Source organism: Rhagoletis zephyria, unplaced genomic scaffold (assembly GCF_001687245.7).
Source record: "Rhagoletis zephyria isolate East Lansing unplaced genomic scaffold, Rhagoletis_zephyria_1.1 Rzeph_scaffold_05119, whole genome shotgun sequence".
Taxonomy (NCBI): domain Eukaryota; kingdom Metazoa; phylum Arthropoda; class Insecta; order Diptera; family Tephritidae; genus Rhagoletis; species Rhagoletis zephyria.
This window is the reverse complement of record NW_016162202.1, coordinates 20,157-44,948: the sequence shown is the minus strand read 5'-3', so window position 1 is coordinate 44,948 and position 24,792 is coordinate 20,157. Positions and strand designations below refer to the sequence as shown.

General features: G+C 35.5%; 4 protein-coding genes across 11 annotated transcripts; 2 read left to right on the top strand and 2 right to left on the bottom strand.

The window, feature by feature from the left end:
* Nucleotides 1-6: 6 nt before the first annotated feature.
* On the top strand, nucleotides 7-2,340 carry TfIIEalpha (transcription factor IIEalpha). The gene is made up of 4 exons (XM_017627235.1): nucleotides 7-157; nucleotides 458-1,140; nucleotides 1,314-1,750; nucleotides 1,831-2,340. The coding sequence occupies exons 2-4, from the start codon at nucleotides 485-487 to the stop codon at nucleotides 2,022-2,024; spliced, it is 1,287 nt and encodes a 428-aa protein (XP_017482724.1). The 5' UTR covers nucleotides 7-157; nucleotides 458-484; the 3' UTR covers nucleotides 2,025-2,340.
* A 619-nt stretch (nucleotides 2,341-2,959) lies between these two features.
* Nucleotides 2,960-11,043, top strand: Sugb (Sugar baby transporter). Of its 7 annotated transcripts, none has more exons than XM_017627229.1 (9): nucleotides 2,960-3,372; nucleotides 3,442-3,573; nucleotides 3,765-3,998; nucleotides 4,075-4,270; nucleotides 4,339-4,536; nucleotides 4,943-5,081; nucleotides 5,719-6,568; nucleotides 6,968-7,435; nucleotides 7,519-7,836. In XM_017627229.1, exons 5-9 carry the CDS (start codon nucleotides 4,473-4,475, stop codon nucleotides 7,834-7,836), a joined length of 1,839 nt encoding a protein of 612 aa, XP_017482718.1. In that variant the 5' UTR covers nucleotides 2,960-3,372; nucleotides 3,442-3,573; nucleotides 3,765-3,998; nucleotides 4,075-4,270; nucleotides 4,339-4,472. The 7 variants fall into 7 exon arrangements, with proteins under 7 accessions (XP_017482718.1, XP_017482717.1, XP_017482720.1 ...); XM_017627228.1 differs by having other exon boundaries at nucleotides 2,960-3,376; nucleotides 3,438-3,573; XM_017627234.1 differs by lacking the exon at nucleotides 3,442-3,573 and adding an exon at nucleotides 10,320-11,043 and having other exon boundaries at nucleotides 2,966-3,372; nucleotides 7,519-7,702.
* Nucleotides 11,044-11,117: 74 nt separating this feature from the next.
* Pldn (biogenesis of lysosomal organelles complex 1 subunit pallidin) lies at nucleotides 11,118-13,611 on the bottom strand. 2 transcript variants are annotated; one of them, XR_001848776.1, is made up of 6 exons: nucleotides 13,419-13,611; nucleotides 12,857-13,171; nucleotides 12,697-12,781; nucleotides 11,784-11,870; nucleotides 11,492-11,701; nucleotides 11,118-11,431 (listed from the first exon to the last, which is right to left on the bottom strand). XR_001848776.1 is itself a non-coding variant. In XM_017627236.1 (5 exons), exons 1-5 carry the CDS (start codon nucleotides 13,442-13,444, stop codon nucleotides 11,585-11,587), a joined length of 630 nt encoding a protein of 209 aa, XP_017482725.1. In that variant the 5' UTR covers nucleotides 13,445-13,611; the 3' UTR covers nucleotides 11,489-11,584. The 2 variants fall into 2 exon arrangements, 1 of the variants encoding a protein (XP_017482725.1); XM_017627236.1 differs by lacking the exon at nucleotides 11,118-11,431 and having other exon boundaries at nucleotides 11,489-11,701.
* A 1,970-nt stretch (nucleotides 13,612-15,581) lies between these two features.
* Dph1 (diphthamide biosynthesis 1) lies at nucleotides 15,582-23,011 on the bottom strand. Its single transcript, XM_017627227.1, has 2 exons — nucleotides 22,133-23,011; nucleotides 15,582-17,515 (listed from the first exon to the last, which is right to left on the bottom strand). Exon 2 carries the CDS (start codon nucleotides 17,509-17,511, stop codon nucleotides 16,117-16,119), a length of 1,395 nt encoding a protein of 464 aa, XP_017482716.1. The 5' UTR covers nucleotides 17,512-17,515; nucleotides 22,133-23,011; the 3' UTR covers nucleotides 15,582-16,116.
* Between the last annotated feature and the right edge of the window lie 1,781 nt (nucleotides 23,012-24,792).

The window sequence follows — 24,792 nt, the reverse complement described above, 5'->3', positions numbered from 1 at the left end:
TAAGTTTCACGAATTTTTCTTTGTTTTCACCCGAATGCGCGCGTCAAAACTGAAATTTCGTTCGGATTCCACCTCCCTTGCGTGTTGCTAAGCTGTGGAAAATAAGGTTGTGTTGTTATTGCGTAGTAAATGTAGCTGCAACATGTTGTAATTGAAGGTGAGTTTTGCGGCGCAGACGCAGAGCATATGTTTCAAAGAGCAGTGCCGGATGTTTGTAGGGTTAAGGGGGTTAGTGGGCCGGTAAGAACTGAGGTGTCTAGGACTATTCTTTTAACTCGTAAAAGTACAAAAATCTCGGAACTTTCTTAGCTATCGATTTAAGCGCGAGACGTCTTTCGAATTTGCAATTTTTCAGTATTTTTTAGTTTAATAATTTTTACCTAAAATTAGTGCGGAGATAAGCAAGCGCCTAACATTATTTTCATAGTGAGAATGTTATTTTTCGCCACAATTCTAGGCCTTTGATATTCGGTTCTCCTGAACAATGGCTAATGCCACCGAAACCAAGTATGTCACCGAAGTACCAAGCAGTCTAAAGCAACTGGCTCGTCTTGTTGTCCGCGGCTTTTACTCGATCGAAGATGCGCTCATAATTGACATGTTGGTGCGAAATCCTTGCATGAAGGAAGATGATATTGCAGAGCTATTACGTTTCGAAAAGAAACAAATGCGCGCACGTATCTCAACTTTGCGCAATGACAAATTTATACAGATCCGTTTAAAAATGGAGACAGGACCTGATGGCAAAGCACAAAAGGTCAACTACTATTTCATTAATTATAAGACATTTGTGAATGTTGTCAAATATAAATTGGATTTGATGCGCAAGCGTATGGAAACAGAAGAACGTGATGCCACCAGTCGTGCCAGTTTCAAATGCACAAACTGCGATAAAACATTTACGGATCTCGAAGCCGATCAACTCTTTGATTTCACAACAGGCGAATTCCGCTGTACATACTGCGGCAGTCCTGTGGAGGAAGACAGTTCTGCGATGCCAAAGAAAGACTCGCGTTTAATGCTGGCGCGATTTAACGAGCAATTACAACCACTTTATGATCTATTACGGGAAGTGGAAGGCATTAAGTTAGCGCCGGAAATACTTGAACCCGAACCTGTTGATATCGACACAATACGAGGGTATGATTCGACTTTCTTTATGCTATGAAGATTTTCATATTTTTCTCTTGTTCCGACCTTTAGCCTGAACAAACCTCTCAATCAGCGCNTGATATCGACACAATACGAGGGTATGATTCGACTTTCTTTATGCTATGAAAATTTTCATATTTTTCTCTTGTTCCGACCTTTAGCCTGAACAAACCTCTCAATCAGCGGCCTGATGGTCAACAATGGTCCGGAGAGGCGACACGTAATCAAGGTTTTGCAGTCGAAGAAACGCGTGTTGATGTTAGTATTGGCGGCGATGTACAGGAAGCTGTTACCGAACGTAAGGCACGCCCAGTCTGGATGACAGAGAGTACGGTTATAACGGAAGACAATCATGATGCCACCGATGCCATTTTGAACGAAGCGGCACAATCATCCACGCAGCATACGATTAGCGTGGGTGGTTCAACAAATAATCGCAGCAAAAAGGAGAATGAAGATATTATGTCGGTGTTGCTACAACACGAAAAGCAAACCAATCAAAAGGATTCTCCAGCAAAAGGACTTAAATATGGATCGTCGAACGCAGACTCTAGTGATTCTAGTGATGACGACAAGGACATAGATAATATGAAAATACGTGAGTAGCAAGGGACTGCGGCCCTTATATGTATGAAGGTATTAGTAATTACTTAGCACTTCTTCATTGCTTACTTGCAGCCAAAGTTGATTACAATAACTTTATCAATTCCGAATCAGAAGACGATGATGACGATATTCCTACAGTGCATGTTTCCGGACGACCACATCCAATCGATCAAATCAATGATGAACTTATAGCTCAAATGACGCAGCAAGAAAAAGAAAACTATATACACGTTTATCAACAGCACTACAGCCATATTTACGATTAAATTGCCAATTTTCTGAATTGGCACACACATTTATGTAAATTGGTTGTCAATTTTTGAATTATATTTTTTATTAGTTCAATCTTACTTAAACTTTACTGCAATTTATTTAATTTCGTTTTATTTGCTGTTGAAGTTCATTATAATTGAACTTATGACAAGGAAAGTATAGGTATGCACCTTCATAAAGAAAAAATAGAGGGAGCAGTTTTATTTAAAATCATGCCAACATTTGTTAGCAGTAATCAAGATGAGTTATTTAAACAAAAATCATTTAAAAATAAAAACGAAAATGTTTAAAAAGTGCATTTAAACTTAATTCATTTGGTTTTTATTTAATTATACATGTATTATAAAAAGCATGTGTTTATTCAATTGTAAATAGTACTAGCAAATATACCGAATTTTAAAAGCTAAATACAGACTCCTTGCTAAGTCGCCATTGGTTTTTCGCGTTGAATATCAGACAGCAGCATATGGCACTGGGCGCTTTGCAACTACATATATTGCGCAACAAGAACATTTGTATGATTTGATTACATTTCAGGATTTTTAATTGCCAACTTCCGTAACATAATAAAAAAGTATATGTAAAAGGAATAAATGTCGACTATGTGTTTATCACTTTATATTGTTTTAGCAAAAAAAGCTCACTAAAAAGTCCCTCCCGATACCGCCACTGGTTTTTCGTGTTGAATATCCACAGCAACATGTGGAATTAGACGCACCGCAACATTCCTGCGCAACAGACGGCTGGCAACATCTCTCTCCAATCAGAGTTTTGGTTGCAGCAAATTGGTCTAACCGACATTTTTATTTTAATTTACACATGAAAGGCTCATAATTATTTAGTGAATATTTGATGAAAATATCAAATATATTTTAGTTTACATACATCTTTAATTTTACAGGAGGAAGCCTGCATCGGGATAGAGGAAAATTTTAAATCAATCCTAATTTTGCTTCGTCACTACGATAATCACTCCATTTTTACTTCTAAAGCGCTCAGAAACACCTCACTCGAAAATTATCAAACGGCAGCACTGAAAGCATCACAACAAATGTACAACAAACACATGATTTTGACGTTCACAGCCACCTCGACGAAAATCTCAGCTGTTCTGACAGCACCACCTTGAATGAATTCGCCTTGCCTTGGTCAATGCATTTCGTGGAATCAAGAGAGGATGTTGCTTAATCCGCTTAAGTCCATGTTAGTTTTATATTTAATAAATGTTTTTAATAATTTCACTAACACATTGAACTAAACGTCACAAAGAGCGAAAGGGTTAAAAGTACGAACGATCTGATCTGCGCGCGTACAATCCGGATAAAGCAACAAGAAGGAAATGTAAGTATGTATAGGAAGTTAGATCATTTTATTAGATGTGAGAATTCTAATAAGAAAGTTGGAAGGAAGTGTGCTGAACGCCATGTGAGAAAATTGTGCAATTCAACCAAGTGATGACTTATGCATGCACGTAGCACGATAAATACAAAAATGTAGAACTACAAACACTCGGCTGTGAAAATTGACTCAGTTATAATTGAGGTTAGTTAATTTCTTGCACAGTATAATTTCTTGTGCTAATTATAAAGTCGTTGGAATGAGTTCGTTTGATACAAAGATAGCAATATGCATTTAACAATTTAAAGCAATCAAACTTATTTAGTAATAGTGTAAAAAGACCAATGCCAGTTTTTACTTAGCTATAACCATTTACCGTATTCATTTATTTTTAGCTAATCAGCTGTCAACGATTGGCATGATTATTAACCCTACTGTAGTAGAAATACATAAGTGCGAAGTGCATTCTATAACACCGCATTTCAACGCAACTTACTCGATGTGATACGACGCATTAGTAGCTAAACATAACGCTTATAATCGTTTGTCGTAAAGTGCTAGGAAAGTGCTCGCCTCAGCAAATACAATTTTTTTTTTTGGAGCAATAAACCCACGGCTATCAGAAATATGTATGTAATTTAAAGCTTTTGAATAAACAAGTTCAATAGTTGTATACTCAGCAATTAATGCTTAAAATCGTTTCAGGAGAATTTTTTCGCCTACAAAGGGATCCAGCACGATGGAAATGTAGCTTCGTCAAGAATTTTTAAAGTAATGATTAGCGTCATCATATCTACCTATATCCATTTAACACGCGCACTAATCAACCAGAATTTAATCACTTGTATCAACATTAAACAAAACAAGACAAGACAAAAACAAAACTACTTTGTTATCAACGGTAAGTTAACTATACTAAGATGATACTTCAATAAAAGGTTAGATTTCAAACAACACGTATGTATAAAGATTATTTTAGAAAAAGTTTTCATTCACGACGGGAGCGATTACTTGAACGATATACAAGACTGTTCATAATTAGTAGTTAGTCACGATTAGCGCGCAGAAAGTTCAAGTCGAGAGCGCAACGAAATCGAGTAACCATGTGGCCAAAAATCGATAAGGAGCTACTGCCTATGAAGGCGCATTATTTCTTTTTTAATGCAGGTACGTTTTCAACCTCTAAAACAAGCGTTTAACAATTTTAAGCTAGCAAACTGTTAATAATACAGACAAAAGTAATGCAAACATACATACATACGTTTAAGTTCAATATACCACTTGAAAAGTTCGATTACCACTTGGTGACAATTAATTTAATTTTTTGCCGCATGTGGCTATCATTCCTTTCGTCACACTTGTACATTATTTTTCGCAAACTTTTGCACTCACATGCACATGTTTGCAAGTATAACTGGATACTTACTTTTTTTGAATTTTCGCGTCTACTTTATTAAAAATCAATTGGCTGTTTCAATACATTTGCGTGTGATCAATTTAACACTTCTTTCTATTACTCACTATTATTACTTTGGTCTTTGTATAATTTACAATTATCGCATTCTTTTTTCAGGAACGGCGCCGGTAATGCCTTTCATGCCCACATTGGCGCGTCAATTAGGCTTCTCTACAGTGGTGGTAGGCACAATGTATGCAATTTTGCCGATCGTTGGCATGTTAGCGAAACCGCTATTTGGATTTATAGCAGATCGGTAAGTGGAGCAATTGATTGTGGAAGTCTTTTCAATTACCATGCGCTTGCCCGGATAGTTTTATGCAGATATGTATACAGTTAATGTCGTTATCATTTCAACAGTTTTGAAATTTAAAGAGATCCAAATTTTAAAATTTTAGTTTCGCAAACCTTCATCGATCCTTTTGAGGAGCTGGTTTTAGTCGCCAATTATACCAATCTCCGTTCTCATAATGAACGGTAATTTCTTCATCTAAATAGCACTCTGACTAAAGAACTTAAACACATCTAAAGGAAATAATTTAAAGACATTGGGCCATATGAATAAAAACAAACAATTGCTTTTTCTTAAATATCAGACATTTTACTCGATTTATTCAAACAAAATTGAAGTAAACGGTATGAAAGTTTAAGAAAAAGCAATTGCTTAGTTTTTGTTCATACGGCCCAATTTCGATAGCTGATCAAAATCTAGGTGCCTCTTCAAAACATTACAAAAACCAATCAAAAAGTAACTAAGTGCGGGTATTTTCTGTTTACTCGACTTAAATGGCTCCTAAAAAATACATATTTCTATTTACATATGTATATCTTTTAAAACTCCTTATTGTAGCTATTGCAACTCATTTAAAAAAAAAATCTTGCCTCTCTTGCAGTTATCAACGTCATCGAACACTTTTCCTTATCGGTGAAGTACTCACCGCCGTGGCCTTCTTCCTCATACAATTTACGCCATCCATTCCACAATCCTTGCCTACTGTAGAATTTCACTGTCACGGTGGTGCATCCGATCTCAAATATTATTCCGAATTTGATAAGTGCATAGAACAGAATCTCGAAAGTTACTATGGCGATCGCGTACTAACTTGCCAGCTATACTGTCAAGCTAATCCTGAGCAATGGGACTTCGTTTGTGACAACTGGCTACATAACAACAGCGCCGGCAGTATTACAAGTAATGTCACTTGTCCTGATCGCAATAATCCACAACTAAACTTTACAACATTTGTCAATATGAGCGAAATTGTGATGGCAAGTGACCATCTGTTCTTTGTCATACCACACGATCAAGGTCAAATTAATGGGGAAAATATAACTTTAAATTGTCCACGTGAACAGTCACAATTCAATACAAGCTGTCAGATTGAATGCAATGATAAATATTTCCATAGCCAACTGGTGCAGAGTGCAGCGATAAAGAACAGTGATGTGACGGGCATGTATCAATTTTGGTATTTTTTTATCATGCTCATTGTGAGCTGGATTGGCATGGCGGTGGTGGTGAGCATCGGTGATGCCATATGCTTTTCGATATTGGGTGAACGACATCATTTATATGGAAATCAGCGATTGTGCGGCTCCATAGGTTTCGGTGTATTTTCCATTATCGCTGGTGTGCTAGTAGATAAAATGTCTGGCGGCAGTGCTACTAAAGACTATACAATCGTATTTTGGATGACTTTGGTGATAATTGGATTTGACCTAATATCATCCACGAAATTAAAGGTATGATTTTTATTTTTATAACATTAAAGTCAAAGAGGTTGTGAATGATCGATGTATGAAATGCAAGTACATACTTATATTGTTAATGAAAAAGGTGCAAAAAAAACAAATTTGAAATTGTATAGCAGAGGCACAGGGCTTTTTTTTTAAGACTGGGTTAGAAAGCGCGACCCATATTAATTAAAATCTCAATAAATCCAGTATCTTTTCACGATATTGTTTTACAATTTGTTAAAAGTGTGTAACTGTGTCCCATATTAGCATACTCATATTTAAAATAACTTTTTCCAAAAAAAAATCAGTTAGTGTTTTTTGCATTAATAATTACGTTATATTCGTTTAACTATCATTTTTTGTTTTATTTGTTAAATAATTCATTCGCATTTTCTTTCATTACAGCACACACAAACCCACCTCTCACCCAACATTCTCAAAGATGTCGGTAAAATGTTCCTTTCAGTACGTTGTGTGATATTTTTCATTTGGTGCGTTTCGATTGGTCTATGCACGGCACTCGTTTGGAACTTTCTCTTTATGCATTTGGATGAATTAGGCGAAAAACTTGAAGGCTGTCAAAATTCCATGAAAACACTTGAGGGTTTTGCCATGGGCATACAATGTTTCGGTGGTGAGCTGCCCTTTTTCTTCCTTTCTGGTTGGATATTAAGGAAAATCGGTCACGTTAATGCAATGAGTTTGGTGCTATTCGCATTTGGCGTGCGTTTCATACTCTATTCTGTGCTGGTAAATCCATGGTATGTGCTGCCTATTGAAATGTTGAATGGTGTTACATTTGGTATCTTCTACTCAACGATGGCGTCGTATGCGAGTATTGTAGCGCCACCGGGCACAGAGGCCACTATGCAGGTGAGTGGTTGGACTAAACAAACGCTTTATATTTCTACTTTTTATTGATATTAAAACAAAAAAAAAACATATGTTTGATGCAGGGCCTAGTCGGTGCAGTCTTTGAAGGTGTGGGCGTATCAATGGGCAGTCTCATTGCTGGCAATCTCTTTGCCGCTGTAAGCGGTAGCGGAACCTTCTTGATTTTCGGAATTTTCGCCTTCATTGTATTTGTTGTGCATGTATGTGTGCAGATATATTTGCAACGCAATGCTGTTGATACAAATGGTAAGCAAACGGAAGTTAATAATGTTGCGCACGAAGTGAACTATTTACCAGCAGAAAATGGTTACATATGGACAGTAAATGCAAAAACGCCTAAAGGTGTTAACGCTGAATTTACTGACGTGGATTTAAGTTGATTTTAAAAGGTTGATAAAAAAAAAATATAATAAGTAATTTAGTACGTAAAAAGTGCCACCGAAAACGGTGAATAGCAGAGCAACGCCCTAGGCATAGCAAGTATTACCGCAATATTTTTATGTACAGATAGTTTTTTATTGAACTTATATTTTTCCCACGATTTTTGATGCTATAAAATCACTTTATTAAAAGTGAAAAAAAGCTATCTCAGTGATAGTTTATACTAAAATAAGTTATTTCTAAAACCAAGTTCAAATCGAGAACAGGGCTCTTCTTTACTCCTGCTAGCCAGTTTATTTTTAAGACGTTTGATACTTTTATATAACAGTCAGGTGCTTATTGTGTGAATCTTTGAATAAATACTAAATTCCTCGAATGAAAAACTTTTATTTGCATTTCTTAAATGAAAACAAAATTGAAATGTGTACATAAATAAGGAGTACACCGAAAAGCAGAAAGCTCGGAGCTCAAAATTTTCAACAAATTTTAAAAGTTCAGTAAAAGTTTCGCTGTTTTCGAGCACTTAAGTGCTTTCGTCAGGTAATTTCAAAATATTTCCTAGTAGATGAATATTTGCATGTACAGACTGCTTGCTTAATACTTATTCAGGTACCCTGCAAACACAGTCATCAACGTTAGAGAAACATTTGATTTACATTAGAATTATAATGCAGTTCTCTAATGTTTCTCTAAGGTAAGAGAACTATGTTAGAATTCGATTAGAAAATGATTAGAAAAAATACTATACATTATAAACCAATTAGAATTCAACGTTAGTATGAGATTAGATACTAACCTTTTTCTCGATATCGAGAACTTAGTTCCCATTTTGTAGAGTATGCTATAATTCTCGACAGTTTATCTAATCGTCTTATAACCTTCTTCCTTGGTAAAACTCATTAGAATTCGAATCGGTTTCTAATCGTTCTCTAACTTAAATGTTTGTTGGGTAGTTAGTATTTTGTAATGAAAAGTATGTAGTTCATATGTTTGATAGTCTATATGTATTGCATGTTATTTTTTTCGTTTTGTGATTTACGTGAAAGTTACAATTATAATTTTCAGTTTGTTGTTTTAGACTTTGTGTGAAAAACAATAATTTACAAATAATTTAGTATGTATCGTTAACTTGTATATTTTTTGCATTACATACATATATGTAAACCAAATAATGTTCCTCCGACAGTCGGGCCTACGGAGCCAGAACGACCCTGATTTATATCGGGCCAAGAACGTCGCTCCATCTGATTCTCCAAAAACCCTTTTGGGAATTTTTATGATGGTACAACAACAAAAACCATCAAATGCTTATGGTCGAAGAACAAAAGTCAAATCAATGATCAAATAGTACAGAAAAACTAAAGCTTTTGCGAAAAACTCAAAGGAAACGCCTTCCAAATAAAGAGAAATCCGTCTCCACTATATAACAAGCATTAGTTTAGACGTGCTGCTCTTATTTAAAGTCAATAATAATGAAATCGAGCACAAATTAAATTTTCTTTGTTTACATATGATGTATAATCAAGATACAACCATTACAAACTAGCTAGTACTTAAAAATATATAACTGTTATGCCTCAAAACGGAGTACAAATTTTGATTACCTAAATATGTATAATCAGCAAATTATGAGTATTTCCTTTGATTTTATAGTAAAGATCGAAAAAAATAATCCTCGATGGCTGAGTGGAAGATCGACCTATCTCGGCAGCCAGTTCGAAAACGCTCTATCTCAAAAAACTTTTCAAGAACGCCCTATTTCAGAATTTGTTTCAAAGACGCCCTATCTCAGCTGCCGATTCAAAAACGCTCTATATCAGCATATTTTCAATACATTTTGAAGTGGGATAGGGCGTTTTTGAACCGAATTTCAAGATAGGGTGTTTTTCAATTAAATTCTGAAATAGGGCGTTCTTGAAAAGTTTTTTGAGATAGAGCGTTTTCGAACTGGCTGCCGAGATAGGTCGATCTTCCACTCAGGCATCGAGATTAAATCATTTGTTTGAGTTTCATAAGCAAGAAAACTTATCAAATGAACTACTTTTGGAGCACATATGTATAACTACCTACATACATATGTACAATCTAAATATTTTATTTTCAAAATTACTTCCAATTCCTTACAACGCTGATAAGTTTATCATTTACTGCGCTCATAAAAATATATGTATAGCAATTATTACAGAGTCTATTAATTCTTATCTCCAAGTACAATGGAGCAGTGAGCAAGTCTAGCAAACGTATTGCATGCAAATGAAACTTCGGTCTGGACAACAAATTCAATTACCTACATACATAGATGTATTAGTACTATATATGAGTTTTGCGTATTGTTACATCTATTAGCGTACATATGCATATGTATTTTGTATTTAGATTTATTTTTCTATATGCTTCTATGTTTGAATTGCATTTATTTAACTTACATTTCTACATTTTATTTTTCTTTTCTCTCATTCCTCGAACATTGACACTTTTCCAGGAACGGTGAAATATTTGACGCCCCACGATGCGATGCATATGCTCAACGAACCAGAATACAGTATTGTCGCTTAAGTAAAGCGATTAACAAAAAAAAAAGATTTCCCGCTTATAAGTAATCAACTGGTCTATGGCGTGTGCCAGTTTCTCCCGGTCTAATGTGTGCGTGCAGCAGGTCTGTAGCTGCAATATATCGGCTTTGAGCACGCGGCAGCTGCCTTTTCTTGCTTTGATGTTCTATTCTCACTATGAGCTGTGAATCTTTTGCGTACTTATTAGAAGGAAAACAAAAACAACAACAAAAAACTACGTACATAATCTACGGAATTGTAAATGTGTATGGTATTTTTGAAATTCTTGACATTGTAGCATTTGAGTGTATTCGCGATGAACTGTACATTTTACATATCTACACAAATAAGCATTTATAGTTGATGTCAAATTTAGCGCAATTGTTTTGATAGCTATAGATTATTACAAATTACGAATTAGTAACTTGCATGCGGTTTACGTAACGAAAGCAGTTTCGTCTATCCACCAGCTACATTTTAATATTTCATTTCTATTTTAATTTATGTGCAAAGTAGCACGCCTGTGTGCTTTAATAGCTAATTATAAGTTGATGGTAAGTCTCTAAATACTTTGTATTTTGGAATTAAATTTTATTTTAACTACATATAAAATCGCTATAAAATATAATTATCATGCCAGTGTAGTGTAGTAAGATTTAACATTTTTAAAATGTAGTTAAGAATTTTAAATTATACTTTTTAGTTTGCTAAGGCTTTTTACTTTATACCTCAAAACCAAAGCATTATAACGTTGTGCTCAAATGTTGCCCTTAGCACAAAAAAAGCGTATTTCTTTGAATAATTGAGTAGTAAAGTAGCTGCATACATACAGAACAATTCATCTTAAATTAGGCAAATTGTATTGCAAGCATGTATTCGTTTTACATTAAGCATGATAATGCTTAAGGGCATTTTTTATTAAACCTTTATATTAGTGTATTTTAATTATATATGGTACTACATTTATATAAAATATAATCAAAATCTATTCTTTAATAACTAAAACAAATTGCAAGTCTTTCAGTATTATTATTATTTTTAACTTCAATAACATGGTGTGCTGGCGCCCTCTGGGCCTAGCAGCCACTTCAACCTAACCTAACTTCAATATATAACGGATATTGTATAAACATTCTGAAAATTCTACCGAAAATCCTTTGATTTTGTTTCACTGCACGTGTTGCGCTGCTTAATTCTACTGTTGTTGTTGCTGCTGCTGTTGCTTGGCGATTAAGGACTCCTCTTGTTGCTGCTTTTGCAATTTGCGTTGGAGCTCTTTTTGCTTGCACACTTGCACGTTAAATGCGCGTTTCTATTGAACAAAAAAGAATTGTTAAGGTTTCTTCTCCTCGCTAACAGCAAACAGAATCATAAAACTTAAATAAAACGCATACCTTCAAAACTTTGGTGCGCTGATAAATATTCTGCATTTGTTTTTTTATCTTCACCAATTTCTCGCGATAAATTTTTACATTGTTCATCTGTAATAAAACGAAGTGAGGTCCATAAACACAAATGTAATAAATAATATTATGATATTCAAAGATATAACATTGTTCCGTTTTGAATTGCTGATATACATACATATATCGTTGAACGTTGCGACTTCAGATAAACGCGAACCATAAACATTTTCGTTTTAGTTATATACTAACCATTATATAATTTATGTAGGCATTCTTAAATGAAGTCATTAAAAAGTGCTTCATTACATGCCTCCAAGTAGGGGTTTTCCGATTTAAAATTTATGCGAAAGTATAAATTACCTTCTTTATATGGGTAGTGAAAGTAGAAGCTCTTCAACTTGTGCCGCTCTATATAAAACAAAAAGGAGAAATGGATGCACAGTGGAAGGCCTCTTGACTACTTGGTACTCTGACTCAAATACGTTGATTGTTGATGTGGTTAATGATACTTCATCGAAAATTTAGTAAATATAAAATGTTCAAGCAGAAAGTTTAATTCTAATGTATGTAGCACAATGAAGTTAATGAAATTCTAGCCGTCATCGATTCGCCACTTTTCGCTCGCTATGTTTGAGTTCCGGTCGCTTAAAGAAGAATTTTGCATGTGAAAGCAACAACAAAGTTAGCTAGCACGGATAGACGATAGCGAGTTTGGCTGTTCCTCATTGAGTTCGTTCGTTTCGCCACTCGCTAACTGTTGGCGAATCGATGACGGCTTCTAATACATGTAATCTTGACATCCTTTATATTCAAATCAGATCAACAATTCAAATTCAAATGAATCAATGGAAATTGCTTTAATTTTTAACAATAGAATTTATTCTTCAAGGTATACACTTACCATTTCATGTAACCTCGTCGTTTCAGCATCATCTAATTTGTATTTCTCAGCCGATAAATCAATGTAGATTTTATTCTGCTTTCCACTATACAAAAACAATAGAGAACTAAGTACATACATATGTACAGTTTTTTACTGTTTCAAATCTCATGCAACTTACATGAGTTCTTTCAGCTGACCGCGCGCTTTTGCTAGTGGTGGCTCGAATATTTGCAATAAACCTGCGGTCAACTGTTTGGTGGCCAATGAATCTGGTGTTTGTTCACTGCTTGCCTGCTTTGTTGTTGGCACATTATTATCATTACTATTCTCACTGTCATCGTTTTTACCAAAAGTATTTGAGAGTGATGCAGCGTAGGCGTTGCTCCCTTGTGGTATGTACACTTCATCTGCTTCATTCGAGCTGGTATTATTCAGTGCTAACGGCAGTTGTGGCCTCGGTTGCTGACCTCCCGCTTCTACAGCATTAATAATACTGGAATTGAAATACAATATTTTATCATTGAAAAACAAGATTAGAACGCAGGTATATTGCGTGTTATGCTATCGTTAATAGACGGCGCAGCGTCAATAAATTTGTTTATGACCCAGATACTTGTACAGCTCTTTTTGTTGCTGTCCGTTGGCTCGTTATCATTGTAGCACTTGTGGCTTTCCGACCCTTTGCGAAGAGCTGAGAAAGGCCTTGCGGTTGATTATATTGTTTTCAGTCATTTATGTACCTCTCGATATTACTACTTTTCAGCATTTTTAAATTAAGGTATTAATATTACTATGAAAATTAATGCACTAGACGTTTTACGATTTAATTAAGCACTGAAAATTTAATAACAAATACGAAAAATTACAAAAGACCAGAAAAAAGGCGAAAAATGTGGGAAAAGATAGACAAAAACAATGTGGAATGCTGCCACAGCCGCACCAATTGATTTTGGGTGTGTAAAAATGTGGCCGTGGGAATAGCGGAAATGTCAAACGTTTAACGGAAGCGGAAATGCAGCTGATAGGTAAAGGCCTTAATTAGGAAATTACGGATAGACACTAGACTTTATAAGTTAGGTCGGTGTTATGCAGAAATTTTGTTTGGCAAACTGCGTGCAATTGTTGTTGCAGCAAACTCGGAGAGAGCGAGTTTGACGACTCTCACAGCAAACTAATTTTGTTTGGTCTAACTCAAGGCGAATACACATAAGGTGGTGTCGATTGAACAAATACAACAATTACTTGTATTTTGTTTTTGCTTTTAGCGGGCCATTGTCAAATTTCAGCTATTCTTCCCCGAATGCAAAAGGGCGACAGAAAATGCAAACACTCTCACGTTTTCACTCACTCACTAACGAAATTCAAAATTTTGACAATCAAACGCTACTCACAGCTGATGAAACAACACCACCTTATATAAATTCGCCTTGGTCTAACTGCAGCAAATTCGGTGTTGTCATATACAAAAATTTTAAATTTTGCGCGTTACCGCAGAACTCCACAGGCGAACAGCGATGGCCTACCAACTGTCATTTTGACGAGCAATGTGATTGCAAGTTTTTGTGTGTGGGCACTTTGATGTCTTGAAATAAGCATTTGCCGCATGACGCCACCAGACAACATTCTCTCAATTTCGGTGTTTAAAAACATTTAAATCTTTAAAAAACTAGCTAAATAATTTCCTAAAACGTAATCATAAATTATCCAATACGGAACAGATTTTTATTTTGATTTAATATCAAAATTTCATCGATGTTACCACCAGCACGCTTTCTTTCAAATGAAAATATGGCTGTCAAACTATCGAATTGCCTGCAATAGATGTCAAGCAATAAGCGCTGACATATATTGCAGCACATAAGAAATAGGCGGTCTCCATTGGAAATATATTTTGTGACATGGTTATCACGACATCAGTGTTTTCCTGTGGAGACAGGGCCTTATGTACATCTGAAATTCTCATTTCGTGTTGGCAATAGCCATGAAAACCATAATGAACGTGCAACCCTGTGCCAAACTCGACATAACCACCTCCGAGCAAACTTAGCAGCCGCCATTTAATTTGGCAAACAAAAGTTTGTCTGCATAACACCGACCTTAATCGTACTCCAATTCCGACCGTGAACAACCAAAAAATCTTAGACGTCATGTTTGACAGCCTCGTCTTCTTGTGTGTGCACCTTACTGTCAGTACACCAGGCGAAAGGGCAGTCGCTTTTAAATTACGCTGCGCCAATATGGACACCAGCCACTAGAGTAGGTCAAGACTACAGTCCTACCAGAACGATAAATTACGAACAACATATGGCATGCCTCCTCGGGACAGGGAAACCAGAGTACCAAATTTATTTCTGAATATTGAATTAGACTGAACTCCTTTCCAGCCAGAATCAGTGCCGGTATATCAAATGTTTGTCTTACATGTGGAGAGGGACTCGCAACATAAAAGACCTTTTCACATGGTTCTAGAACTACAGTCAGATGAGCCATTGAAAACTTCCCCGACCTCTTACAGGGTTGGAATAACGCAGACGCAAAACAACAGCGTGTGTGACGTTTTACGTTCAATCCCAATTGACTCGTAGAAACCCTACTAACGACCATTAGTGTGCTAACTTCCGAACGAAATGTCGTTTTTGGCACACACTGCAGCGATAAACAAAGCCGCAGTTATAATTAGCTTGCCATTTGCCGGCACCACTTGAAATACGTATGTACACGAAGCTTCCTGCCATGCCAAAATGCTGTTTTTCATAGCCTCATTTACATTAGTCAGATACTTTTATTGAAACCAATTAGCGTATTGGCAAAAGTCACAATATAACTGTGGCATAGGCCATGTTGGCTCGTAAAATTCAAATCCAAGTTTATTTTAGTAAGTGAATAATATAATAATGTACGTATAAATTTCATATTTGTTTATTCGGAACTACACTGCAATTATACACGCATTTTTAATATTGCAGTTATTGCATATTCACATTATTAAATTAAGTGTAACTTAAAAAAACAAAAACATAATGCCAAAACTTTTTATTAAAAAAAAAACTTACTAAGCATTAAATAAATGAAGCTAACTAAATCAAAATGCTACAATATATTCGTAACTTAAGGTACAAGAATACATACTAAAATGTTAAATATGTATAAACATAAAAATATTAAGCAAAATTTAAATAGTAAACTCGTTAAAACATAGCAGCAGTGATAAATTACACATTTACAAAAGGAGTTTGTAGCTTTATAAGTTTACCAACACTTATGCAAGCCTAATTATTATGGATTCAGTTAACTCATTGTGTTTCTTCTCTCTTTCCCTATTTAAAAGAATAACATCACAATAATGTGCTAAACTAACTAAACCTAAGCTTCTTTATTTTTAACCCCTTTGCTTTTGTTTATGTATATTTAAAAATGTAGTCTACGATATTTGTTCGCTTATCCCTTCTTGAAATCCAAAATGTCTTCTATTGTAGCCGCACGCGCTGCATCGCTGTCATCCTTTTCCAATTCGGCACGCACACAGCGACCGCAACACGCTTCGGACGGTTTATTATCGCATTCCCCCACTGCTGGCGGTTTGAAATTGGGTGTCCATGGACCCAGACTGCCGGTTGCATAAAAATCCATGGGATATGCATTAGTTTTTGGTGCAGTGTTATGAGGTGTAAATTCCACATCACCAAGCACAACAGACAATTCATATGGATTCAGGAGTGGTTTAGCGAATGCAGAGCCCCAATCGATCGAGAGACGTGGACAAGCGATCTGCACGAATGCGTCAATGTCGGTGAAGAGTGCTAACTTTTGTGGAAAGATCTCTGAGAGCAAAATTGTTGTCGTTGCATAACCTTTGAGGTGTAAACGCTTTTCGAGGAATCGATGTACACGACTACTCCCTTGACGCCCCAAAGTCCCCACTATTATACCGAATTTCTTGGCTGCTCTGGCGCGTTCGATTTCTCGGTAACGTATCGATTGCATTTGACGATGATCATACTCTTCGATTGTGAATTTCTTTTCATAGGGATCATATTTATACGCCTTCAAAGTGGGATTCGCAATCATGGCTGACTCTAAATGGAAGCGTCCGTCACCGAGATAAATTAGCTGCTTAGTGCTGGACGGCAAGTCGGGCGAGGTGCAACCCAATATTTCGCCAGGGCTTAAGGGTTTCGCTTGCGGCACAATAACATCATAACCAGCTGCCTTCAGTTCAGTCGATGCTGCTTGTAATGTAGTCACAAATTGTATAGTGCTCACCAGTGCTATCTGACCATCAGTTGGTTTGAAATTCAACTTGACGGAATCGATAAAATGTAATGGATCGATTTTGATATCGACAAAAACATACAGCACTTTAATATCGCTCGTCTGATCGACAGGTATGAGACAGCTGTGACCATAATGCACCAATAATTCGGCGCCCAAAGCCTTAGCTGTGTAATCGTCGACGCAACAGGCGCCATAAGTAACATCGCCCATGATGACAGTATCGGCATCAGTAAAGCGTTGAATTATATCGCTTATAATCATTGAATACATGAGCAAACCCTCAGGCAGCTGGAGCGCTACTCGTTTAGCTTTCATTTCACGTATGCGCCAGATGGTTTTGTGCAACTCAAAGTTGTAGTTGGAGGGCAGCCGATCGATGGCCTTCTGCAGCACTGGATCATCAAGCAAAGATTGAGGTATGCGATTGATGCGCGCTTTTGGCTTGAACACCTTCTTCGGTTTGGCACGCACCACTACGATTTCATTATTCGCGGGGTGGCTTGTGACGGCGGCTTTGGATGATATATCCATGTTGACTGGTTGCATTACATCCAACATGGTGCTGAAAGTTAAAAAATAAAAACATCAGTTTAGTTTCAAAAATGTGAGAATTCAAATATGCGTATATGTATGTACATAGACCTACCGGTCGCAGTGCTATACCTAACTATCTATCTATCTATGTGCATAATAAGTGCATCTTTACAAATGCTAATTGTGCAGCTTTATCATTCTTGCCTTTGTCCAAGTTGTAAATTTCCTAGGGAAGAAGGCCAAGCTTTTCACCTAAAAAATTGGTCATATCTTAGAAGTAGCCATTTATTTTCGAGGTCAAAACTGAGCAATTGTTTCCTTAAAAGATTGGAAAAATTGCCTCTGGGGGTTTAAGAAGATTTGATATGTAGAAATTAAAACAGTAGTGGCGAGAGGAACCACGTTATAAAACTTCTTGGTAGAATATTTTGAGGTTTGGGGATGTGATTACAATTAATACGCGGGTTATCGTTTCAGTCCACCTCCGAATATACATACGTATATATGTACATACATATGTATGTACACTGAACTTTCTGGATTGCAAAAATTGCACAATTTTTGCTTGCCAAATTAGGAAACCTCTATTTTTGATCAACGTTAAAAATTTGGTTTATTTACATAATTTCCATACTGAATTCTTTATGTCCATACAAATACATATAAGATGATACGTTTTTGTAAACGCCTATATTTAAATAATCGTATTTTAACAAAAAAGTTTACTTTTTAAATAAAGATATTACATTCGATAGCAAGTGCTTATCGTCGCCTGGGTAAAAGATTTTCGTAAGCGCCATTTTGACGATTTTTAGTTCTAGATGCAGTTATATATTTTGAAATAAGGTCTTTCGATTGGTGTTATCAGTTTTTAGATATCTCCTATAGTTTCCAAGATATTGACTATAATTTTTTCGATACATTAGTAAACATTTAATTAGTTATGCAGCCTTATTAAACTAATCAATATCTTAAAAATGGCGTTATCAATTTTCGGATATCTCCTTTAGTTTCCGAGATATGGAGTCAAAAGTGTGTTTAATTTGGTAGAAAATTTGTCGTATTTCATACAAAGTGGCTGCCAAATTGTGGACAAAAGACGCTTACGACAAAATTTTACTAAAGAAAAGCCTTCATAAACTTAAAACTAATTAACAATAAACATTAAAAATTAAATAATTTAAGAATTTTGTGACCTTTGCAACATTTTCAGAGACTTTGGAGAAGATCTATCTTCGCGTTTTTGAGAAATTGCATTCCAAACTTCAATCGCGATTTCCCACATTTTGCCGAAATTAACATACGACAATATATTACCCAGGCGACGTTATGTACTTAGTATACATACACACGGAAAATGTGAACATTTAAATACATAAAAAGGCAAACTTTTTTTTTAGTAATGCCCCTTTTTGGAGCACACCATACATATTTGTTTATTTTTTACCAAATCGCATGACGCATTTCCGAAAGCGTTTGCGTACAATTCTACTTTGAAACTGGTTTTCCTAAGCGATATGCAACTCGCAAATTAAAGAAAAGTGTAAACTGCCAAAAGCAAGCAGTTCTTGAGTCATAAATATATTTACATACATACCTACATAGTTTAATAACATTGCGCTAAATAATCGTACATGGAAGTGAAAATCAAACAAAGGAGGCTTAATTATAAAATTATTATTATTACAAATGTACACACATTCAAGAACTAATATATGCATGTATGTACATGGGTTTAGATAATAAAAAATTGTCCGACTAGATATAGAAACTCATTACTATAATGCATTTTTTACCTATTGCCAAACCTATTGCATATTCAAACTTAAGCTAAGAAATTAACAGAGAATAGTGATCGCTGTTCGCAAATACGGAAAAACAAAGCCATTATCCGCCTTTCTAATCTTTGTTGCTTAATATTCGCTGGTCATTACGAGGTCAAGAACTTTTATTTGTTACTGTATATTTTATTACGTGGTATTAACGTCAATATGAATGCGCAAATCGAAATTACACCAAATACTTGAGTCATTAACATAATTTTTATAATTTTTAATATTAATCTTACTATTGCTAATTACTATATTTAATTTACTACGATTGTTAATTACACCGGCATGCAAAAAAAGTGGTGTGCGGTTTTAACTCTCCCAAATACATGTATTTTGACCCACTAATTCCGAATCTGAGGTTCGTTTGACTCGTATAGCCTAAAATTTCCAGTAAATTGCGAAAATTTCGACTATTTGCAATTTTTCGGGTTTTCGCAAATTACTCGACATTTTGAGGGTATACAAATCAAACGCACCTCTGGTTTAGATTCAGCGGGTTCAAATATAGTGAAACCTACCTTGGGCGGACACTCACCGTCAGTCATTTTTTGTCCGCCCAAGAGAGGTGTCCGCTTAATGGAGGGGAAGCCTATTTTAGAACTTTTTAATGTTTTAATTAATTGAATAGTCACTATTTCTTATTTGAATAAAAGATATAAGATATACATCGTTCCAACAAAAATGTGCATGTATTTTTTCAAAAGTGCACATTTCATTTATGTGCGTAAGTACATATTAAGTAATAACAAAATAAAAATAAATATTACATTTTAGTCCATAAACTACATAAAATCATAGATTCATTACATAAAAAACTGGGAAATTGTCGATTGACGTAAGTTTTATTTTTAATTTTTTTCAGTGTCAGTACCTTTTTCATCAATAGTTTTCATGTTTTTATCAGTCTCCAAGGGTTTCTGACAATTCAAATAACGAACCTAAACCACTGCGCAAACCAAACTAAATGTGTGCATAACAATCACATTTTGTGCGGGAAGTCCCCTTTTTCCATTTAGTAGTCCGCCTATGAGCAGTTCGCGTCCGCTCAACGGAGGTTTTTGTTTGATTTGCTATGAAAAGAAATCTTAATGTCCGTTGATAAAAGGTTCGCGTCCGCCCAATAGAGTTTTTGTGTCAATTTTATGCAAAATAACTGTCCGCGTCCGGCCAAGAGAGTGTCCGCTTAAGAGAGTAATTTGTTCCGAAATTTATACTTAAAACTTGTTATAGGANTTCTGACAATTCAAATAACGAACCTAAACCACTGCGCAAACTAAACTAAATGTGTGCATAATAATCACATTTTGTGCGGGAAGTCCCCTTTTTCCATTTAGTAGTCCGCCTATGAGCAGTTCGCGTCCGCTCAACGGAGGTTTTTGATTGATTTTNAAGAAATCTTAATGTCCGTTGATAAAAGGTTCGCGTCCGCCCAATAGAGTTTTTGTGTCAATTTTATGCAAAATAACTGTCCGCGTCCGGCCAAGAGAGTGTCCGCTTAAGAGAGTAATTTGTTCCGAAATTTATACTTAAAACTTGTTATAGGAAAAAATGTCCGCCCAAGAGAGGTGTCCGTCTAATAGAGGTGTCCGTTAGGAGAGGTTTCACTGTACCCTTTTTACATACATACATACGTATTTATATAATTTTAGCATCTAGGTTTACAGTACCGAATCCGTTACTTAATTTACTTTTATGTAATCATTTGTATGCTTTTGTCTACATCTTTGTTGTACTATAAGAGGTCCTTATATCATATTGTGCGAATGTATCATCAATAACTTGAAATAGCAATTAGAGGCATGATAAACAATAATCTTTCAGCTAACCCACCTGCGCTATACTATCGATATATATGTACATTCATATGTACATACATATGTACATGTCCATATGCCCATTGAACTTCATTGGCCTACGTGAGAATTATACACCAAACACAAGCTGCTTCCTATACAAGCCGAAATAAAAGGTAGAATTGCAGACAAGATATGTATACACACATTTTTGGTACACATATGTGTATGTATGTATGTATATATCTATGTGTGTACAGAAAGGCTGGAAGTGAATGTAGGCAAATTACTCTGCAACGATTTTGGAGGGGCTTGTCAGATGCACATTTTTTGGGGTTTTAAATAGGTATGTATGTATGTAGATATGCACATAGTACATACAAAAAAAAAAGCGTTGTAATTAACTGAAAGATCGAAGGCAAATGGCTTCGTTATTAGGTGCTAGATATGCATTTCAAACCATATAAATACCCAGTAGACAATTTCAGGAGTTAAGCCCTTCCGAAAGGCTTGTATGGAGTGGCACAAATTGAAGGGCTTCTTCTTTCGCTTTTATAGGACAATCCTACGTACTTCAGAAGGGCTTTTGGGGGAGTTCTTTTAAAGTTGATTCTTTAATTTATTAAAATTATACATCTCTGAAGTATTTATGCTTGCGGTTTATATCAAACAAGAGTTATTGCAGCTTAAATGTTTATTGAAATTCATTTGTAATGCTAAATAATATAAATTTATGCATTCGCGTAAAATGTAAATGGATAAGCCCTTCTAGAAGGCATGCAAGGAAGCAGTTTTTTCAGCCCTTCTTGGGTATGCCTCTTAGAATGGCTTTACTTAAGAAGGTCTACCTAAATTATCTTCTGGGCAAATAAACATATGTATGCATGTACACATGTACATTGTCTATTATGCAAACAATAACCTCATAAACCAGCAACCTACGGAAATATCTTTATGTATCTACATATGTATGTATGTTTATAAAACAAAAAACACCTTTTTAGTGATATTTAAACTTACCTTGGTGTTCAAGTTTCTTTGCTGCTTTATTATTTTTTGTGGCTTTGGCTTGCGGCAGTTCACGCGATGTTCGTTTTTTAATTATTAATCTATTTACATATATCTACGTCGCCTGATGTAATTTCTAGTAAAATTTAGCGACCTTTGTTGCATTAACCGTTGGCTCAACTCCGTTTTATTTTTTATTTGGTGCTTCACGCTTTATTTAATGAATCTTTGCACTTTTTGTCTAAATTTTACAAATAATTTTTGCTGCTTCTCACAACTGAACCAACCTTATCACAGTGTTTATAAGTGCGTATTACTCTTGTCCAGCTACTTTATTAATTAACACTTTGGTGGAGGAATATTTTATAACATTTCTAAATTTGTTCAGCTTTTGTAAATGCACTTTACCAACAAACTTTTATTTAAATTTTGCGAGATTTACTCGTGCGCTTCGCCCTGCTTGCTGCACGATTGACGATTGACTTGCCTGTATGCCTGCCGTTAATTTTCTATGGTTGGCTTTGGTGGTCCACTTTTTGTCTACCCTCAATGCCTTTCCATTTGTTGTTTTTTTTTATTGCTGTCGACAATGCCTTTGCCACCATTGGCACATGTTCATGAGTCACGTAGGCACCTGAAAACGAAGCAACTTGTGGAATCAGCTGTTTGTATTTAGTACCGACACGCTAATGAAAATGAAATTTTTAACACAATGACACGACACTGCATGAATATGCCTTTATTTTTTATATGCTTGCAGTTTTCATTAGGTAAATTAAAAATTAATGCTGCGATTTCTATAAATAATTCGCGAAATTTTGCCAAAATGAGCACAACGCACGCGGACAAATGTTAAAACATGAGTCAAAGCTGTCACTTTGCTGTCTCTGATAACGAGCGGTGTTGGATAACGAAATTAATCAAATGCAGACTTGGTACATTTATCGCAGGGATGATTCGAGAAAAATTTCCAGCTCAGCGTATTTACATGAACCAAAAATACAAGATCACGCAAGAACGTGACGTTGGATTTGTAACTGGTTTTGAGAAAAAAGTTTGCGCAAGCCGGTTCGGGAAGAAATGCACAAACACTACAGTTCTCGAATTAAAAAAAAAAAATACGATCGATAGAGGCCATTGAGGTGAACAGAACGATATATATATATTTTTTCGGAAACAACAACTACAACAATTATTAAAGGCCTACGCAAAAAGAAGTTTATACACATATACACTGTATATATTTTTTTCTATCAAATGAAACTTTCCAAATCCTTTAAGAGGTTTTCGAGAAATATTAATTTAAAAAACTCTTAATTTGAACTTTGACCTTTAATAATTGTTGTACTTGTTTTTTGCCAAAAAAAAATATATATATATATATATCGCTACGCTCACCTCAATGATCTCCATCGATCCCAATATAAATTTTTTTTTATTTGAGAATTGTAGGTATTCTACATTTATGCCGCGGGTTCGTCAGCTAAGCGTTTGTTTACATCACAAGCACAGCTGAAAAAGAGTTGATTCAACATGACTATATATTCTAAAGCGTTTTAATGCATGATTTTACCTAAATTGTGGGCTTGAAGTGGCTGCCATTAATTTTGGTTAATTTTGGTTTTCGTTGTTTTCTTTGCTTTGTTTACTTTTCTTTCGTTTTCCAGTGGAACAAGATGGCGTAGAACCCGCTCAAAAAATCGACTTTTTTCACTCTCTTTTCTTGCGTGACCTTGTGTCTTTCGTTCATGGCGTATTTGCATGTCATGCCTTTGGCAATTCTTGTTACCGCATGGAAACTAGTTGGCAACGCCGCGTTGTGGTTTGTCGTAGAGCTGTCAAACTATCGATAGTCAAGTCCATCGATGTTTTAAGCTCGTCGGCGGTTTCAAGCATCCGTTGATGCCCTGCAGTAAATGTCGACAGTGAAACTTTATCGATTCGCTATTGACTTTGTCACCAGTACTAGTTCCAAGATATGCGACACACAATGTTATTTGCTATAGACATCTCACATGTGCTTGTCATTGCAATTCTCCAGAGGTATTGACTAAGTACTCCCTTTGGGACCATATGGAGACATTGGCACCAGAGATTCTCTACTACCTTTTAATGTTTATTGTCTACACTTTTTTATACCTTTGGGTAATACAATTAATTGAAACACAGATATGTATATTGTTGATAAAAATGTCTTGTAGATAGTTATTTTTAATAAAAAAGGTACTTGGTTTTTGGCATATTTCTTCAAGGCTAGCTAAACCTTTCTTACAATCTAAAAAATAGTATTTGTAGTTTTTATATATTAAGTCTCATCAATTTCTTCAATAAATTCGATTTCCTCGTATTTCTCAGTCTCATTTTCTTCATCATTTCGGTTCTCCTTATTTTTTTGGGTTTTAATGCGGGTTGTTTGCTTGAAGAATTTTTTCTTTTGGCGTTGGAAAGCTGCTCTCAAAGTTGTAAAAAATTTGTTCGCCCGCACGTGCACGCTTAAATAAATATCTGATGGAATAGAAAATGCAAGACGAAGCACAGCTGTTGTGCTTGTTGACAAAGTGTAGACAATATACACACAAAAACGCTACAGTCATTGTCTATGGCGAGTTCGTACTTCTGCAAAAAGAAACCGTTGTCGATATTTGCACTAGTGCAATTGTCGCTGTAGACGT

Coding starts and splice junctions, on each gene's coding strand:
- Dph1 (XM_017627227.1), bottom strand. CDS start 17,511: ATGTTGGATGTAATGCAACCAGTCAACATGGATATATCATCCAAAGCC.
- TfIIEalpha (XM_017627235.1), top strand. CDS start 485: ATGGCTAATGCCACCGAAACCAAGTATGTCACCGAAGTACCAAGCAGT. Junction 1,141..1,313: donor GATATCGACACAATACGAGG/GTATGATTCGAC, acceptor TCCGACCTTTAG/CCTGAACAAACCTCTCAATC. Junction 1,751..1,830: donor CATAGATAATATGAAAATAC/GTGAGTAGCAAG, acceptor GCTTACTTGCAG/CCAAAGTTGATTACAATAAC.
- Pldn (XM_017627236.1), bottom strand. CDS start 13,444: ATGCTGAAAAGTAGTAATATCGAGAG. Junction 12,782..12,856: donor GGTCAGCTGAAAGAACTCAT/GTAAGTTGCATG, acceptor GTTTTTGTATAG/TGGAAAGCAGAATAAAATCT. Junction 11,702..11,783: donor AGCGCACCAAAGTTTTGAAG/GTATGCGTTTTA, acceptor TTTGTTCAATAG/AAACGCGCATTTAACGTGCA.
- Sugb (XM_017627233.1), top strand. CDS start 4,473: ATGTGGCCAAAAATCGATAAGGAGCTACTGCCTATGAAGGCGCATTAT. Junction 6,569..6,967: donor TATCATCCACGAAATTAAAG/GTATGATTTTTA, acceptor CTTTCATTACAG/CACACACAAACCCACCTCTC. Junction 7,436..7,518: donor GCACAGAGGCCACTATGCAG/GTGAGTGGTTGG, acceptor TGTTTGATGCAG/GGCCTAGTCGGTGCAGTCTT.